The 19,926-nt window shown below is 36.7% G+C and overlaps 1 protein-coding gene across 1 annotated transcript in view; it reads left to right on the top strand.

Moving 5' to 3' along the window:
* Positions 1-7,216: 7,216 nt before the first annotated feature.
* Positions 7,217-19,926, top strand: part of kcnk5a (potassium channel, subfamily K, member 5a) — a 14,961-nt gene continuing 2,251 nt past the window's right edge. Inside the window, exons 1-5 of the mRNA XM_088434064.1 lie at positions 7,217-7,698; positions 17,883-17,994; positions 18,124-18,290; positions 18,379-18,547; positions 19,500-19,926. The exon at positions 19,500-19,926 is cut by the window's right edge and continues 2,251 nt beyond it. Coding sequence (XP_088290190.1) covers positions 7,513-7,698; positions 17,883-17,994; positions 18,124-18,290; positions 18,379-18,547; positions 19,500-19,926 — 1,061 coding nt within the window. The 5' untranslated portion in view covers positions 7,217-7,512. The remainder of the gene's footprint in view (positions 7,699-17,882; positions 17,995-18,123; positions 18,291-18,378; positions 18,548-19,499) is intronic.

The following is a 19,926-nucleotide window of genomic DNA, read 5'->3' as shown; positions in this document are numbered from 1 at the left end:
TGGGTAACTCTTCAGTTACTGTATAAGGTTTAAAAATTTAAGATTTAAGTTCTAAGATCATTGCACCATATGGCACAAAATGTTTTCTGTCATTTGTATTGTGTGTCTGTATTTGGTACACGCAGCATCCACTTCAACCTGTTGAGCCAGGAAGGGGGCTCCTCCCACCTGTGGTTCCTTCTGAAGGTTTCTGATTTTCCCCAAATTGGGTTTTTGAGTTTTTCCATCCCCTTCTGAGAGCTTTGAGCAAGGGATGCTGTTGTGTATCTATAACGAAAAGATGTCTCTGTATGACTTTTTTTCAAAAGAAGTCTCGACATGACCTCTTTTCACCCTTGAAGCCCTTTGAGACTTCGGTGATTCAGGGCTATACAAATAAAATTTGATTGATTGATTGATCGATTGATTTAAGTAAATTAATGTACTGCAGTAATATTGAGAACTGTTTATTTAGTCTTGTATTTATTTGTTAACATAATACTACTACATATTTAACTATAGAACATAAAGGACATTCAAAGGCATGTTTTATTTTTAAGAGCAAGTCTTAGCAGTACATTGTAATATGTCACGTTTTTCTTTAATTAATGAATCATCCTTCTGCCTACCCACTGAAAACAAATACCATCTAGCTTGGTGAAAACTATTGTTGTTTTGCTTGTGGTATACGTAGACAATTTGAGACTTAAAACGTGTGACCACGATGATCATTTTCAGCATTAATAAGACAATACTTACTATGTCACTGCCATTTTCAAGAAATACACTTGGTGTTAAAATGTTCATCTATGCATGCCACAAGTGCCGCAGCCTTGTAAACAAATGGCACTGCCTTGTAAACAATAGCAAAACAACCTTTTTTTTTCTTTTCTTTTTTCAATCAGTAGCTGGTTATCTAAATTATAACACTATTTTGTTGGCGGGAAAGATGATGAAAATATGGCAAATAGGTCAAAAATGTGTATCATGCATAAATGTTTGGCAGCTACTGTACTTAGCGAAGCTCATTGCCACCACTTGCAGCACTTAGTGGAGTATCCTCTGGCAGGAGATCCATCCATCCATTTTCATTATTTCATGTGCCTTATTTTTGGAGATTGGTGCATAAGCATTCAGTGTGCAAGTCGTACACACATTCATTTTTTACGGTAGTGCAAGCTGAATGTGTTTGTGGCATCTGTCAGGACATTCCGCTGCACAGGGTTGCCACACCCGGGACAAACCTGATCATTTAATCTCATAAAGTAGAACGCTCTTGGCGACAAATGTGCCCATCTTAATTTTCGTGATAGTACAAGTCTAATTTAGCATGTCAATTCATTGAACAAATTATAATCATCATCTTTAAAAATATGGAACTATTTGGGAGGGGGCTCACACATGTGATGTATGAGTGTGTTTGCAAGGTTTTCTCTAAATATGACAACATGATGGGATAATTAATTATAATCATTATGAATTAAAAAGTTTTAATAGCATCATCGTGACCACCCGGCACAAATTTTGGGAGAGGACGCATAGGAGGGTGCAAAGCGGTTTCCAATTGCCCGCACTTTGGAGATACTTTGCAAATACCATTTGATTTTTAGACTTTTTCCCACCAGGCGAGATAATGCATCTTTTGTATCATCTAAATGCTGCTGAAATTCTGGAAGTCCCTTCGTCTGAGCTTTCAAAAGAATTTAACTTGAGTGCTGTGATGTTTGTTCAAATTTACTGCTCATGCTGACAGCCCAAGGGCCCCAACTCAAGCATTATTTTTTAAAAATTAGCTCATCAAAAAAAAAAAAAAAAAATATATATATATATATATATATATATATATATATATATATATATATATATATATATATATATATATATATATATATATATATATATATATATATAAATAAAATATTTTTAATTCAAAAAAACAAACAAAATTTACATTCTCAGTTATTGCTATCCGCTATATTTTAGATACAGTTTGGAAAATAGCTTGAAAGAAATTCCTGTCTTGATTTAATTTCACAGCTATGTTATTTGTGTTCGTTGTGTTAGTCGAAATTGCTCATTTTAGTTACTTTTTTATTTTGCTTCCCAATTCCAATTCTTTATAGTTTGGAGGGGCATGAAAAGGGAACAAATTAGAGTATTGGGGGGGACACTGAACACTCATTGATGGTCTAATATGTAATAAATACTTGTAGAAATTACAAATTGCCCTATACTGTACAGCAGTATTGCTGTAGTGTCCTACTGCTTATGCAGTGATCTCTTTGTCCTTGACAACCCCTTTTAACTTTTCAGCAGTCTTTTTTTTAAGTACTTTTTCTACCTTTGTTTGGAGTCTTAGACCAAAGCCGAAAATCATAATACAGCGGGGCCTCGGTTTACGAGATTAAGCCGTTCCGCTGTTGGGATCATAATGCCAATTCGCCGTATGGCAGGAAATCCAAACCTATGTTAATTAGCTAATGCATATAAAACCCCAGGTAAAAACATCAAAATTGTTCATATTATTCATATTAAAAAATTGCATCAACATAGTGTAGTGAGTGCTACTTCTATGTAATTTACATGTATAACATTAAATAACATAATAAATAAAAAACTAGGATTTCTTTACCTTTGAGCGACGTGACAAGCTTTCTATGGCCATATTCCCTTGTTAGGGTAGCCTAGCCTAGGCTAGCCTTCTTCGTATTTCTTGATTATCTCCAGCTTTGTTTCCATATAAAACATCTTCTTGCATCTCTCTTGAACATCACTAGCAATCTTGGGACCCATGGCTAACCAATTCAAGTTTGAACTAGAGCTGCAAGCAGCTATAACGGGCCCTCGCAGTGCAGAAATGTATTGATAATATGTATTATGTATGTTTGTTGCTATAAATTACACTGATTACTTGTATTGTAGTGTAGGCATTTGGTGATCATTTTCACTTACCTGGAACGCTTATATTATTATTATTATTATTATTATTATTATTATTATTATTATTATTATTAATTATATAGTAATAATTGTTATTAATAATAATAATCACAATAATAATAAAAATAATAATAGATACCAATGGGCCAAAACAAATCCCAAGGTATGTAACCTATTCTATGGAAGTGGGAATTTAAAAATAAATTATGCAAGCCATATTTTTTTCTTTTACGGAAAAAAAATCGGTAGCAAAGGATTTAAAGGGGTCTATCTGTATATTCTTGTATACAGTCATTATACTATATTAATATTAATCTTGATGGAGGGAGCAAAATGCGCTTCCATGTCAAGAGTTTGTCAGTGTTCATTCAAGGATACAATGTTCACAGGACGTTTGCCAGACAGTTGCTGTAGTTTTTCATGTTTTTCAACGGAAACATTGAACTTGAACAAAAATCCCTTGCAGCAAGAAATGCTCAATAGAATAGAAGAGTTTTGCTATCTGATGGAACTATTGTCTTAATATGGGCTATACAGTGACAAGATTTTCAAAGGTCTTTGAAAAATTATCCTTTGGGGCTATCCTGTTGTGTGAGGTATGTTAAGAGTAATGCCAGGGTAAGCAGAGAACCTACAAATTGTACCCAAGTAATATGTTTGTAGGTTGGCCTTTTTTCCTGAGAAACTACAATTGTGAAGAAAGCTTGCAGGAAACGATGTTGCTATACTTCCAAATGAACTCGACATAGTTCATTTGATGTAATTATGCAGACTAACCCTGTTCTGAGATGACTGGAAAATAAAACAATCCGGTTTGAACTTAGATAACATAAAAAGGGAGCCAAGTTTCCTGTTTACATTTTTAATTAAAGAGTCACACATGTTGGTTCATGTGTTTGGTGCATACCTGTTTAAGAAAGTTCACCACCACTTGTTCTAAGTGAAGTAATCCAGTCAAGTGTAAACACAATTAATGCAGAGTGTTATTTTTGGGCTCCAACTAGACAGCATTTCAAAAATCCACGGGCAACCCCTAATTCAGGTCTGTTGTATCAAGAAAGAACTTTATGCAGGGTAATAAAATAAAAAGAATACCAGAGTGCAATTTTCTCAAAGAATATTAGCAGTTTCAAAATTAGTTGTCCTTTGAATGTGGCATCAAAAACACACATGTGCAATAGTTTGACATAAGAGAGAAAAAAAAGAAGGGGGAAAAAAAGTGCCTCAGGAAAATCAAATAGCAGGGATCATGATGCAATGTCTGCTTGTCTTGCATGCCGTGAATTCCCGGAGATGCTCACTTGCACAGTTACACCACAAGCATATATTGAAGTCTTGTGACAGCGGTGATCACAGGGTTCTAACTTTTAACTCAAGAGTCACAAAGAATGTCTGCCTGTGCATATTTGCAGATATTCAGGATGCCCCAGTTTTATGTGCTCATCTTTATTTACATGCTACATATTCAGGAAACCCTCCAGGGAGCCTTAAGGGCACATTTTTTTTAAATAAAACTTGGGAGTGTAAAATGTTATTACTCTCACCACCATAACTGGAAATATGGAATTGCCACTCTAAATGTAGCTCATTATGCTCATTACACATCCAGTGAAAGGTTGGCTTAAGCCTAAAAACAGTAGTAATCATTTCATCTGTATGGTATTGTAAACCTTTAATTATACGATACAAAAACTTTTTTTTAATTTTTATTTTAATGCCTTTATAACTTAGCTTCACAGCATAGTGATGTATTTTTATGCCGTAGGCAAAAACAGTCAGTGCATTTCACAATTTCAATGTTAATATTCAAATTCAGCTGGCGATGTTAGGGACAGATATTTCAAAAATAGATAGTTTCAATGGGGCTAACGTTAGCAGCTAGCCTACATCATTGCTATTGTGTATCATCTTGATACACAATGCCCAGAAGTATTTATAGACTATTATTAATAGCAATTGTACAGTAAAAATTTGCATTAGCTTCTCTTGTCAATATTGCTATTTGCAACAGGGATCTTGCTGACAAGGTTTCAAAATGCTGGTGAATCCACTGAGGAAGCAGCATTATATTTCCTATCGAATCTCCTGACCTCTTGAGGTGGAAGCGGTGTCCCTCAGCGAGAGACGCAATGCTCTGCGTGTTTTGTTTTCGCTAACTTCGAGTTACCGTGTCCCCACTTTAATTCGTTTGTCAAATTAGTGGTCCTATTTTGCGAATTGGACAGCTTTTTAGGTGTCACACACAAAGTGCACCGAATTATACTTATATTATACTACACCTATTATTCTTATCTTTATCTCTGCTGAACTGAAAGTAATGGGCGTATGTCCATCTTCTGTACCTATTGTCTATATTCAACCTGCCGTTTCATCTCAGCTGTAGTAGATCAGCAAGTAAACATTTTGCCTCAGACTTTTCTCCTCCGATCTTGCTGAGTTTTTGGCGAATATGAGGGGGAAACACTTTCAGGCTAAAAAAATGGCATTGTAATGCATTATTGTACTCTCATTTGTAACGAGTACAATTTTACTATTTTTGTGTGTATAATATATTGCATTGCCGCTTTACAGTAAAAAGTCATGCACATAGTAATTACATTACTTTTGTGATGGATTACTCCCAACACTGCTTAGCATCTTGTATTGAAAGAACATAATGCATGTTCAAAATTGTGAAAAATCACCTTCAATGAACTGGAACGACATGTAAGTGTGGTATAATCAATGTGATCAATCCTTTTGTGAGCTATCTATGATAACCACCACTCATAATATAACAGTCTACAGTATCATTGCTCATGTTCAAGGTTATCAACAAGCATTCAAAAGGTGTGTTCCCTTCTGCCATGCTGAAGGGGTTACATTGAAGCTGCACATGCTTAACTTTGACAAATATGAAACAACAGATCCTTTAATTGTATGTCAATAATGTCACACATCAGAATCAGCGTCAGGCCATGACAACACTGAGGTAAACAATAACCAGTTAAGTTAGAAGACAAGTACTTTAAACTTGTTTGTGTTGTTCTGTGTTTGGCTGGCAACCAGTCAAGATGCATCTCACTTCTTGCCCAAAATCAGCTGTTGTAAATTATTTAAAAATAAATAAATACAATTGAATAAAATAATACAATAAATAAATAAATAAGGAGGTAATAATAGAATGCAGGGGCCAACATGGGTGAGTAGACATCACCAATGAGAAGATGCATTGACGGAGTATATTGTCCACACCTTGCATTAGCACATATCCAATACATGTCAAACGTTTATCCAGATTTAGAGCATGCCTTTTTTTCCTGATTTGAAGGTATTCAAATTAACACTACTTTTTCTATGTACGCTGTCATGCTGCACATCTCAATTGTGCCACTTGGAATCAAGAAAGAAAGAATTTATGTCACTTGAACCATGAAGTGTAAAATCAACCAATGGGTACTTTATTTTATACTTTTTTTCATGAAATTAAGTAATTCTACCAATTCAATCAATATATAGTATGTACACAGGAAGTGGCATGAAAGTTTTGAGGTTCAAAAATGTGAAAACCTTTAAAGGGACACTGTGTAAGATTTTAGACCGTTTTTCATTACAGACAGCAGGAGGTGCTGCAGGTGCTGCATTTGCCATTGTCCTTAGCTATCACAAACATGGCAGCCTCCAAAAAAATGCCACCCTGTATAATTGAGTTTGATGATAACCGGACCTACGATTATTTTTAAAACATACTGTTGGTCTTTAGGACCACATTTATTTGCAAGTTTTTAAAATGTATCGTCTTTTTTGTTTGTTTGTTTATGAAAAACGGTCTAAATATTACACAGTGTCCTTTTAAATATTTAGGTGATTTAAGACAAAGCAGGAATTCGTGTGATTTTTGGAAAAGCTGAGACGGTTATTTTATGCTAAAATGTGAGAAATTTTAAAAGGAATATATAGTGATTAATTAAATGTATATATAATATAATGTATATACTATCGTACACCCCCATACCCACCCCCCGCTTATTTGTCATGTGTATTCCACTGACTCTATTCTTCAATTAACGGCGGGTTGCAAACGACGGTTCGGTGCATATTTTGGTGCAAGCATGTCCGATTCACTCTAAAATAACTTTTGCGTCTTCAATTTTGCGCGTCTAGTCACTGCGAAGCGCACACCTGTAACGTAGTCAAACAGCTACAAAGAGAGCATTGCAAAATTAACGTCGACACCCCCACTCCTCGTGGTCGCCTTTCCCCTCCTCTCTTGCTGGGCGGATCTTGCAAAGTACTCCACTCCCCGACTCCACGACTTCACCCTATTTCTGCGGCTGCACGTGGAAACAATAGCAGAGTGGCTGCACTTGATTTGGTGGAGACAATTTGGTTTGCTGCCCGCGTTATCCTCCTTGGCGATGTCGCGAGGACAAATGCTCCAAACGCTGTCAACTGTGGCGCGCGTCGACTCTCCATAAACTTTGCGCGGAACAAGAAAACTCCAACATTCTCCGACAATGACTGCTTGAGCTGCACTTTTACTACCGCTGCTGTCAGCCTCCCCCTCCCTGCTTTCCTCCTCTTCACCCCTGCTTTGAGTCACTGCACACCACTATGGTGGATAAAGGCCCCTTGTTGACTTCTGCTATCATTTTCTACCTGTCCATCGGGGCAGCGATTTTTCAAGTCCTGGAGGAGCCCAATTGGAAGCAGGCCGCAAAACACTATAGACTACAAAAGGAAAAAATACTTAAGGACTACCCCTGTTTGACGAAAAATGACTTGGACAAAATATTACAGGTATGAATAACAAGTCACTCATTCAGCCGACACTTTGGTTAATGGCATGTAAGAGATGAATGAACTCCCCTAGTGAAAGGAAGCTGCTAGTGCTGTCATGTCATTTCATCTTGAGGATCATCACTTCAATGCTTCTGTCTATACATATATATATATATATATATATATATATATATATATATATATATATATATATATATATATATATATATATATATTTTCCCCCATTTTCTGACATTACATATCAAACCAACTGCTGAGTCAGGATTAATGTGTTTGTGCCCAATCAATTTAAAAATCATGTCTTGTTTTTCAGTAGTAAGAATTGTGAATTTATCCATTTTTATTCAATTCAGCGATTAATCAACAGATAATTGATCAAAATATTTGTTTTTTTTGGAGCCCTAGTACATATACAGTATATATGATTTTGACTGTAACCAATTTTTAAAGTAATTTTAATCTACCAATTAAAAAAAAGTAATATTTCCTTTAATCAGTTTTGCAAAAATGAGGCAATTCTTTATATGTATGAATCTGTAAAGATATTGTTTAAATACATCATCCCTTCTCCCCCTTTAACAGACAATCCAAGCATTTTTGCCCCCCCCCTCCAAAAAAAAATCATTCTCAATGTAAAATGAACTCTATTTGTGTATCAAAATAGAGGAGCGAGAGAAAGACGCAGGGCAGGGAAAATTGTTCATTACTATGATGACAACTTTTTGCATTCATATTATTTGCACAAACAGTTAGTGTGAATAAGTGCACAAAATTAAAATTGAAGTTGGTGCTGAAAAAGTTTGGTAACCTTTCTGTGAAGCCATACATTTTAAATAATCCCTAACTGATTATTAATCCCTCACGATTTGTTATCCTTCATCTGGTGTCTGTGTCCATGCCAACCTAATAATTATTTTATGCCCATCTTGCTGTCTTGTAAAAACTGATTGCATGTGTATAATGTGAGCACAAATGCATGGCTCAGCATTTTTTTCATGGGTGCATGGAGGAAGTTACCCAGTGTAATCTCAGTTTTAAAAATGTGCTGTACGTGGTGTTCTATTGCAGTGTCCAAAGCCAGAACCGCTTGGTTAGTAAAGCGAGAACCAATGCCCAGGAGTTCAAACGTTCCCTCCAATGAATGCAATGGAAAGCAGCATTCTTATTCCACAGGTGTTTTTCTCATAATGTGGTTCCACTTCCTTGATTTTTTCCATGTCTCCAAAGTGCTGGTCCTCTTTCCTCTACAACCATGGAATGTGTTTTTTTTTCTGTTAAACATTGCTTACTTTTTTTTTTTTTATTTATTTCACTTTTTTACTTGTTTTTCTTGCCGTTTTGAAGCATGCCCGAACGTGTCCCCTAGACCCGGCCCACATCCCTATTTGAGGAGATTTATTACCTTACCCATCCCCCTCACCCCTTTATTTTTTTTCTTTTCCTTAACTTTTTGTGTTTGGGGTGCTGAAAAGGATACACCCATGAACCTCCCCCTCGCTCAATACACTTCAGTAACAGCCTAATCCTCACAAAGGCACCCATTGAATGGGCATATTAAACACATGAAGATTTTGCAAATGTAATTTGAGGTCTCTGTGAAAAAATAAGATCTTTTTAGTTGGGGTATTTCCCAACAATTTCCAGTATAATTCCTGACATTTAAAAATTCAGATGTCTCGATTCTTCCTGTCCCAGACACCTGCCGCGGACGCATGTGGAATTCATCTTAATGTGCATAACTCGAGAAGCACTTAAGAAAGTTAGCCATTTTCTTTATTAACTTCCAAGTTTACTATTAACATCAGATACCTTAAAGTGGTTACTGTTTATGGTCCCATCAACATAGGCACTTAAGAAGCTGCCATAAAGTGTCAGTGAAGGGGTGGTGTTATCTTCTTTTGCAAATAAATGATCATTATAAAAGCATCCTGCTAAATGTGAGCAACCACATTGCAAATTTTAATACTTTGAACGAAAAAATATTTGCATGATGAGAAAAATGATGCCCCCCCCCCCCCCCCCCCCCATTGTATAGTGACCAAAGTTTTTCTCTTTTCCTATAAAAGAATATGCTGACTTAAATGCAGTGTCTTCTGAACAATGACATTAACTCAACAATAGGGCCAGTGTCCGCTTAGTTGATGCATGAAATCTACCATATAATGCCCCCATAGAGCACATACATGGGCACGTCTTTGTCAGAGAAAAAGATTTAGAGCTATACTGAAATGAAGACTATTTTCCAGGAAAAGGGAACATGGAGGCTCTCCGAGCGAGCTTAAGTGAATCATCTGCAATGATGCAATGTCTGATTTTTAAACATTTGTACGCAACAAAGACTGCTTCACGCTTTTCAACCTGCTCTTTTCTGTTGCTTGTGCAGTCCAGCCGCACATGACTGGCTGATCACGTTTGCAAGGCCAAGTGAAGTCTGTAAACACTTGATGTGTTTATCAATGCTACCGTCTCATTTTGGTCTAACATGGCCCGTGGTCAGGGTGAAACCTCTACACTGAATAAAGTAGTACACTGTTTTCAGTACGCGCTAACTTAGTCATGTGCCTGCGGTGCATTTTAAGCTACGTGGCTTGAAATAACAAAGGGTTACTCTCAATCACATTCTTTCTGTCCCTTTTCATGCATTAGTTGTTTCTAACTGAATCTTTGATCTGACCTTAATTTTCTCTCATGCGTGTCTATTTCTGAGGAAGCACATTTAATTCAGAAGAATTTGGAAAATTATGTTTGCTCTGGGCAACCCAGTGGACTGGTTAGCAGGCCTGCCTCATAGTTCAAAGGTCCCGGGTTCAATTCCAGCTTGCCTAAGCCTCCCTCTGTCAAGTTTGCATGTTCTCCCCGTGCTCAGGTGGGTCTTCTGAATCAGAATTTGACACACGCTGATGAGGATGAATGGATGGATGGATGAATGCTTGCTCTTTCTCATAACTATTGCTTTGTTTAAAACCAAACCTGCCACTGTTGTTTTACTGATGTGTCCTGTTAGATCAAATAGTTATAGTATCCTCCCAGTGAGACCACTTCAGCATTCTATACTCTCGTGCCATTTGGGTCTCTTCAGTAAGTGTTGCATGTTCCAAAAGACACAGTTAAAATGACAGCAAAGAGCACAGGAAATATTTGGATTACAATGGTCCAGAAAAACTAGTGGCACTCGACCCCATCACTGGCAGCAGGCAGTGTATGTCATTGACTGTGTAATTAATACGTTTTTTTGGTTGTTGTTGTTGTTTTTGTCCCTAAGAGTGGTTGAAACTAATTTAGGAGCATCGGTTTATATTGATAAGTTTTTGTTTTTTTTTCACATAAGTTGGAATGGTTCATAGTAGGGCTGCACGATTATGGCCAAAATAATAATCACAATTATTTTTTGTCAATATTGAAGTTACAATGATTAAATACGATTATTTGGTTTATTATTGTTTGGTCAAACATGTCTATTTATTGCCTTTTTAAAACAAGCAGTATGTAAACAAGGCATTACGCTTGATACTTAAAAAACAATAACAATCGACTAAAATGAAACTAAAATAAAATGAGCTTTTCCAAAGATTTAAAAAATATATATATATTTTTTAATTTGTTTAAATTTGGCACACACAACACAGCTAACTTAATCGCTGAGTGCAAACCAATGAAAAAAATGTATCCTACTTAGAACCAAATACATTATTTACTTTTAAGCAAATTTTAAACAATTAGCAGTCAAATGTAATTTTCGGTCATTTCATTTTTTTGCCAGTCGACTTTTTCGAAATGGGTCTCAATTGAAAGCTAACACTTATATATAATAGGTATCAGGTGGGAAACTCAACGCCATTTCACACTAGTAAATAGGGTGAGAAAGCAGAAGCTTTTGTCATGCAAACATGTGCAAAACAAGGCGCCCTGGATGACTAAGTGCTTGATTTGACATACTTTACATACGATAGCAGGCTTTTTAAATGTTAATATTGCTGAGGATCATCTTAATTCATCATAGCAGCCAATATCGTGATCGCGATTAAAATTTGATTAATTGTGCAGCCCTAGCTCATACTATATCACTTAACCTAAACTGAATACTAATGAAATTGAAAACAGCACGTTGTATGTCAGTAAGGAAGGACCCCCGCCCCCCTCATAAGTTTTTATTAGCGGTCCATAACCCACCTATTAAGATACCGCAATCCACTTGTGGGTTACAACCCACTAGCTGAGAATCATCACATATTAATCAAGTTAACAAAGGATTAAAAAGAACAGCCACTGTGCGTGTGGTGTTAATTGGGCAAGTCTTGTAACCGCATGAAAGTTTTACAAGAGCTTTTAAAGCAACCACGTGCAAACTACACTACCATTTGCCATCAGTGTTTATGGCGCATGGTAATGTAGTTTGCCTTTTTTGTTTTTATTTTCCTCCCTAATTGTTGCTTCATGTAATCTGAAAGCAAAACAGCAAGCATGACATTATTGTCTATTTCCTTCGCAGAGTTTCTTCACATTTCGCACTTAATGGGGACTTAAACTCCAGCGATAAGTGAATTCTGTGAAGTAGGAACGTTGTACATAAATATAGTTTTCAAAAAGTGTTAAATAAAACCTTGCCTGGATGCTTCCGTTTCTTCCCCATTCCCAGTGATCTTCTATCTGTAGGACAGAGGCCAAACCGCAATGGTGTTTGAAAGCCACCATATGTAACTCAGCAATTCGTGAACCCGAATCAATATCAAGTTATATGAGAGCACATGTGGGACTTCATTGTTGGTGACTTTGTTGAACTTTCCTGCAGGCAGCTGTTGCTCCTTGGCTGTGTCACGCTCACACGCTTAAAGTGGAAAAATACCTCGGAACGAAGTGGCGTGCTTGGCTGCCAGCTGCCAGATAACAGTTGGAGTTTGTCATTGTGGTTTTTACAGTTCTATGGTTATCAAAATGGCAGCAGCAGCCTACTAAGCCTGCAATTTGGTGATGCTTGGACTTCTATAATAGTATCAAGGATTCCTTTATTTGCTATTTCAGCCCGGGCACAGTTAACCTCATTTTCAGGCCAAACTACTCATTGTTATCGCCATACCTCAAGCCAGACTTTCTTTTTCTTGTTTATCAGTGTAGAGCTTTGCAACCTACATCAGAGTTCTGATTTATGTTACAAATGCCTATTAATTAATTTGTGGCTAAAGAGCTAGTCATCAAGCCTTGAGACATTGAGGGCTAACAGCAGCAAAACAACTTGTGAACTGATTGTTTGACATATCCTTCAGTAATGATCATAATTTCAATAGTTTTGTATATACATAATTCAATAACATAGAGTGGATTTACAGATCCTATAGTTAATAATACTATTTACAGTAAAGCAGTGTATTGCTTTCAGGCATTAATATAGCCCTTCAACCAACAAATGACTTTTGGTTGATTGTAAATCATATGTAGCTGTTTTGTTTCCAACTCGTATAAGTATGTATAGATATGCATGTATCAAAATTTGGATAAGACCCAAAGGATCAGAATTTGCAATGTGTGCACTTAAAAAGAGCCCATTATGTGAGTGATAATGCCTTTAGGCGTTTTTGCATCATGTGTTTATTGACATTGTCTTCTGTATGGACAGCATTTCACAAACAAAAACAAATTGTCCTGTTTTACATCGTAATTAGTGCTTGGTATTATGGCACAAAAGTGCGCTGTGATGTATTCTGATACAGTAAAGGCGTGCTGTGGGACGTATCACACTATATTGGGCAAAAATTGTAAAACAGTTGTCAATGGCATTTAACAACTGAAATACAGGAAAAAAAATATAATAGAATTGAGAAACTACTTTCTTTCTTTTTTTTTTTTAAGACAAAACATTTGCAAATGAGTGATTTATTGCACGCAACTTTGTACCCGCCTTTGACTTGGTCAGCCCTTTTTGCTCCTGAACCATTAGCAGAACACGCCAGATCAGTGACGTCACTTGCGTTAATTAAAAAAAAAAAAAAAGGCAAAAAAATTGATAGAAATAATTTATTTATTGAATCCTTTTTTTTATATTGAAAAATTACAAAAATAAGGTGTCAATTGAAACTGAATATATTGGAAACTGAACAATGTATTATCCCACGCATATCGCTTGACTTCGTATTGCAATATATCAATATCATTGCCCACCTCAACCATTAACACTCCAGGTGTTTTTTTGGCGTGGTTACTTTCTTCTATGCCCACACTAACAACGCTCTGAACTAGGCTAACCAGATTGGCAATATACCACGGCTCTGGAAGTTGCGGTTATTTGACAGCGTCCAAATCAGTCAAAGGACAGTGTGTGTGTGTGTGTGTGTGTATAACAGGCAATTGCACTGTGCAGCTCTCACTGTGTGTCATATGTGAGCCCTCCTCTGCTGCAGCAGCCAATCACATGGTTCATTTCCTGCTTTGTGGGTTTTCATATCAATATAGTTTTGCTCCCGTGGCTAATTACCTCTGGTAACGTGGCTAACATTTTATCTTATGATACTTTCATTGAGCATTTTAAATGCTATCGCTCGAGATAGGCAGCTTGAATGTGGCTCAGCAAAGCGAAAAATTGACCCCCGGACAAACGAAAAGGCTGTGAAGTTATGGTGGTGAAGTTGTGAGTGAGTGAGTGAGTGAGTGAGTGAGTGAGTGAGTGAGTGAGTGAGTGAGTGAGTGAGTGAGTGAGTGAGTGAGTGAGTGAGTGAGAGAATATCCATATTATTAATTTATACACAAATCAACAGATATTGTTGTGCAGTAGATTTATTATTATTTCATAATAACTGCCCATATTTATGTTTAAATTGTATGTGTTCAAGCAGAAAGAATTCATGTACATATGTTTATTGGTGAGCAAAACCCATTTTGCTCATTGAAGGTTGTTTTAAAATTTTGTTTACGTCTTCATTTTTGATTTAGCATGGTTAATTTTTATTATTATAACAAATGCTGTATTATATAATTTGTTTGAAAATAAAGAAATGACTAATGACTTGAGCAACAATATTTTAAAAGAGTTTTTTTTTTACTTCTGTAATTTCAATACCATGCTTTTTTTGCTCAAGGTAGTCATACCGTCAGAATCTGATATCGTCCAAGGCCTACTCTGAGTTTATCCTCACTTCACCTTATGCTTAAATGATACATCTCTTGATAAATCAGTACTATATTACTAACATTGTTTATACTATATTTCTTACTTTACATTGCTAACTTTGCTGAATTGAGGATAAGTTTCATCCATTTGTGCAAACTGACGGTTGTAGTTTATAAACGTTGTGATGAATAATCACATTAATTCTACAACAGATCAAGGTGTGTTCGCTCAACATGTTGAACGTTTACAATCCAATATCCTGTCTTGTTAGGGTCATGTAGCATAGAGGGCAGGTGGCTAGTGTCTTTTGGGGAGGGCGATTCATTTCTTTTCATTTGTTTACAAGTGCACGCGTGCCATCTAAATACCGGTAAAATGACAGAAGCATTACAAGAAGTAAAAATGACCATAAACCACGGCGAAGCTTAAAGAAACTTCAGAAATAGATGACATGAAGTAAAAAATAACCAAAATTGTATACAAGGAACTGGAAGCACAATGTCGATAGCATCCTCACTGCTGTATTAGGTAGTCAATCTGGGTCATTGCTAGGTTGATTTTCATCACATGGGGATTTATGGTTTGACGGCTCAGAGGCCGATACGATTGGATAGATTAAGTGTGCTGTGTTCGTACACTACTCACCGTAAGTGCACACATGCTGTTTTATTTAATATGGTTTGGGGGGGGATCCTTCACAATACCTTTATTCATTAAAAATGTCTAAATATGCACCGCTTAACATTTCCGCTTGTACCAATTGAATGTCCGCGTGTCATTGACTATTTTGATGCCGTTGTAGAAGTTGACCGTCATTTTTAATGATCAGTGTGAAAGGCATCCATCTATATGGTAAGGTTTGATTGGAGATATGGTTCTCTTAAGAGTCAGCTCTGTGAAAAGGTCTTGGACGAGCCAGTTTGGCAACTCCCGTCAAAAGTGCTCTGCTAGGCTCAAGTTGCGACTGAAGCACATTTTCACACAGCCTTCCTGATCTCGCTCAATAATATTTTAAAGCCCTTTTGCGTTGCAATTTCATTGCAAACCAGCCGTACAATGACAATAGAGGCATTTTATCATATTCTATATTATTCTATTCTATTCTGTTCTAAGCCTGATTACTTGGATTGGAATGTGTTTGTGCTTGAAAATAGCGTTCATTGCTTAAGAATGAAATAATCAGATCATTCAAATTTAGAGATGAGTGATATACAGTATTATAACTTGCGTATATTATAACTTGCATTTTGACCTCTGTCTTCTTCATATTCGAAACGTTGTACTCTGCCCTTATTGTATTCCTCCGAATCAGCGTCTTCTCTTTCATAAAACTCAGCACTTTTTTATCAGGCAGATAAAATGAATACATGCCCTTCTCACTGAAAGAAGGTGAGGGATGTCTTCTAACTGTGCTTACTTGGCATATATTCAATTTGCCATGTGTCAGAAAAATGAAAAGTTTGGTGACGCAACAGATTTTTTTTCAAAAGAGAATTTTGAATAAAGTATTCCTCTTTGAAGTATTCCCCTGGAGTCTAATGCCCTTTCCCAGTCAATTTGTCACTCTTTCTGAAGATTTTATTTTCTGGGATTTTCTGTAGTTTGGTCATTTTGGCCATATTGATACCATCCATGTCCTCAAATGAGTTCTGTCACAGAGCCAGGTCGGGTGTGTAGGTAGGTTGCTCCAGCACGACAACGTTCTCAGCCAAAAACGATCACATGCCTCAGGGTATCAAGGTGTTCTACATAGCAAACAACCCTGTTTGTCGGTGCGCTGCTTGTTAATCGGACCCTGTGGCAAACACTTGAAATGAGTAATGTACCTTGTGAAAAATGCTATTGTGAGTTTGACATTAGACTTTGTATTTTTTTTTTTCCCCTTCAGCCGTAGTTATTTCTGTGTAGAGCCCTGTATTATCGTTTCATGGTTCTCCCAGCAGGAGAATAGTCTTTTTGTTTATTGTGCTTTTCAATACAAAGTGGAATACACATACCACAGACCTTTTAATTGCTAAAAACCTATTCATCCTCATCATTTGAGTTGAGTGGATTTTTTTTTAATTTCTACAGATCATATTTATTGCAGTAAATAAAATCAACAGCACGCATAAACTCTACACACTCAAAAATAGCAAAAGTTGGTTCATGTGCATACAAGACCTTACAAAATATTCTTAAGTACAGAGATGACTACCAAATACCAAACCTGTGTGTGCAATTTATGTGTTTTCATTATAGCCGATAACGTTTCGCTTCAATGTAAAATATAGATTGTGTGGTCACAAATATTGCAATTTCTCCAATAATACCCTCCTAAAGACAACCTAAATGATGCATCGGCAGTTGAAATGTTAGCCTAACAAGAGCTTCAAAGTCTTGGGATTGAGGCCAAATGACCATTTTTACCCTATTTCATCTGTTGGAAAGTTAAACTTCCAGGCTTAAAAGGCTTAACATTTCCAATGATGTCCTTACCTTTTTTTGGAATTTACTTTCTAGTAGTATGTCAACATCTTTTTCCAAAGGTACTCGTTGATAAGTTACATTGAAACATGTTTGTGCTTACTTTACTTAAAATGTGTTTTTAAATGAGGACCCTTTTGCCGCAGACGGTCACATATATATCAATGTATGTCTACTGGTAAATATTTAGTCTTTAGCATTTGCTTTTTTCAGGGAATTTGACTAAGCATTCTAAGCTTCAGGTTCAAAGATGGACTTTTCAAAATGTAGAGATTTTTTTAAGCATAATTATTGCATTGGTGTGAATGTTCTTTTGTGAAACCTTGTGCATGTGCCAATTTGATCTTAAAGATGATAAGCGACGTAGCACTCTTCTTCCTTTTTGAAGGCAGTGATTAGACTGATAAGCTAAAAAGGTCGTAGTATCATTTCATCTCATCTGTAGTGACTTGAATGCGTCAACTTTTCCACAGGAACTTTGCAGTGGAGAAAATATAAACTTGTACATAAATACAGAAGGTTTTCGGCGTAACTAATTGACTATTTTTGTCCATTTAAGACCATATCAGACCATATAAATGACTATATCTTACATGTTTTGTCTGTTTGTCTCTAGATAGTTTCTGATGCTGCTGACCAAGGAGTTACTATAACTGGCAACAAGACTTTCAACAACTGGAACTGGCCAAATGCTGTCATCTTTGCTGCCACTGTCATAACTACTATAGGTAATTACTTTTACAGGTTATGTCAAATTCAAAGTTATTCCGATGAGAAAATTATTTGTGGTTGAAGGTCAAGTTCATCTCAATGGTCTCACGTATTTAAAAAAAATATTTTCACTCTTTATTTTGAAGGATATGGAAACATTGCTCCCAAAACACCAACGGGACGTGTGTTTTGCATCTTCTATGGGCTCTTCGGGGTGCCTTTGTGTCTTACCTGGATCAGCGAGCTTGGGAAATTTTTTGGTGGACGAGCCAAACACTTTGGTCATTATCTTACCAAGAAAGGATTTTCAATGGTAGCTTAATATTTTCTTTGTGTTATGTCAATGCAAAAGACTGTAGATCACCTTTCCACAATCTCACCTGAATGTCTTTCTGTTCCAGAGAAAGGCTCAACTTACCTGTACAGCTATTTTTCTTCTCTGGGGGTTGCTGATTCATTTAGTCCTTCCACCTTTTGTGTTCATGTCCCAGGAGGGTTGGACATACATTGAAGGCTTATATTTCTCATTTGTCACCTTAACTACAATTGGATTTGGTGACATGGTAGCAGGTATGTATATGTTATTAATTTCTTATGAACTAGGAAATTAGAATAAATCAATATATTGCAGATGCCTGATGATCGTGTCGAAGACCACTTTAGCCATTCCTTGACAGAATTTACCCAAACATTCCCCCCTCAAACCACAAGCATTTGCAGTTAAAACAACACTGTTGGGACAAGAACTGCCCCTTCGCTTTTGTAACTCACATTTTAACAACCATTAATAATAATTTCATATTTTGAGTACATCATCAATGATGAAAGTATTTTTATATCAAAGTCTAGATCATTAATTGCACTTATTTCAGCGTACTGTAAAATCTCAGCAAATAGCACATGAGACTGGTCTAATGTAACAATGGTCCGACACCGATTCAACATGTTAAGCGACCAAAAATGCCCACAACCAATGCACTGCTAAATGCTCCGACATTACAACAATGTTCTCTAAACTAATCAAACTGCACAAACTGACGCTCGGACTCTTAATTCCTTACATCAGGTTGTTGTTACAAGGCCTAATACACCCCAGAAAATCAACCTTACAAAAAGCCTTTTCTCTGTAATTGGGCCATTACAGACTAAGGGAGCTAATTGGCTTGTAATTATCCATTCATAGTATGAATCAATTCACACCTTGTCACACAAATGAAGAATCCTTGACAATTCTGTTTCAATATTTCAAAGCTTCTTTTTTGTGCTAAACCTGTCTATTAGTTGTTATCTTCATGGAGATGCTCTTAAAGTAGTTTATATTACTGCTTACAAAAGTGATAGAAAGAGGGCACCTTAATAAGTACAAATGGTTTAGAAAACAACAGGGTATCCCAATGTAGGTCACCATAGTTTCGGAATGAAAGAGCAACAAATTAGTTCATTATTCAGGCATTTCATTCGTCAAGGCATTTGTTTAATTGTAGTAGCTTATTGTTGATTAAACTTTTCTGTATGCTTTCAGGTGTGGAACCTACAAAAGATTACCCCACGTTATATCGTTACTTTGTGGAGGTTTGGATTTATCTTGGGCTGGCTTGGCTTTCTTTGTTTTTCAACTGGAAAGTGCGAATGGTGATCGAGGCTCACAAAGCGCTAAAGAAACGGCGCAAACTACGTAAACTATCCCTCGATGAGCTCCGGCACTATAAAGAGTCTCACAAAGCTGCGCTTAGTATGCCGCCCACTCCCAATGATGTCAACATCTTCAGCTTCCTGTCCAAGAAGCAGCAAGGCTACAACGACCTGATCAAGCAAATTGGCACTAAAAGCGAGGAGAGACTCAACGCCAGCACAGGGAACGCTATCAGCAAAGCCAAAGCAAAAGACATGGCTCGCTCCAAAAGCTGCACTGATACGCCCATGTTTAATGGCCACACCATACTCAGTTT

This window comes from Hippichthys cyanospilos, chromosome 14, assembly GCF_059441005.1.
Source record: "Hippichthys cyanospilos isolate Australia breed blue-spotted pipefish chromosome 14, RoL_Hcya_1.0, whole genome shotgun sequence".
Classification (NCBI taxonomy): domain Eukaryota; kingdom Metazoa; phylum Chordata; class Actinopteri; order Syngnathiformes; family Syngnathidae; genus Hippichthys; species Hippichthys cyanospilos.
The sequence above is the reverse complement of the archived record's forward strand: the minus strand, read 5'-3'. Positions and strand labels throughout refer to the sequence as shown.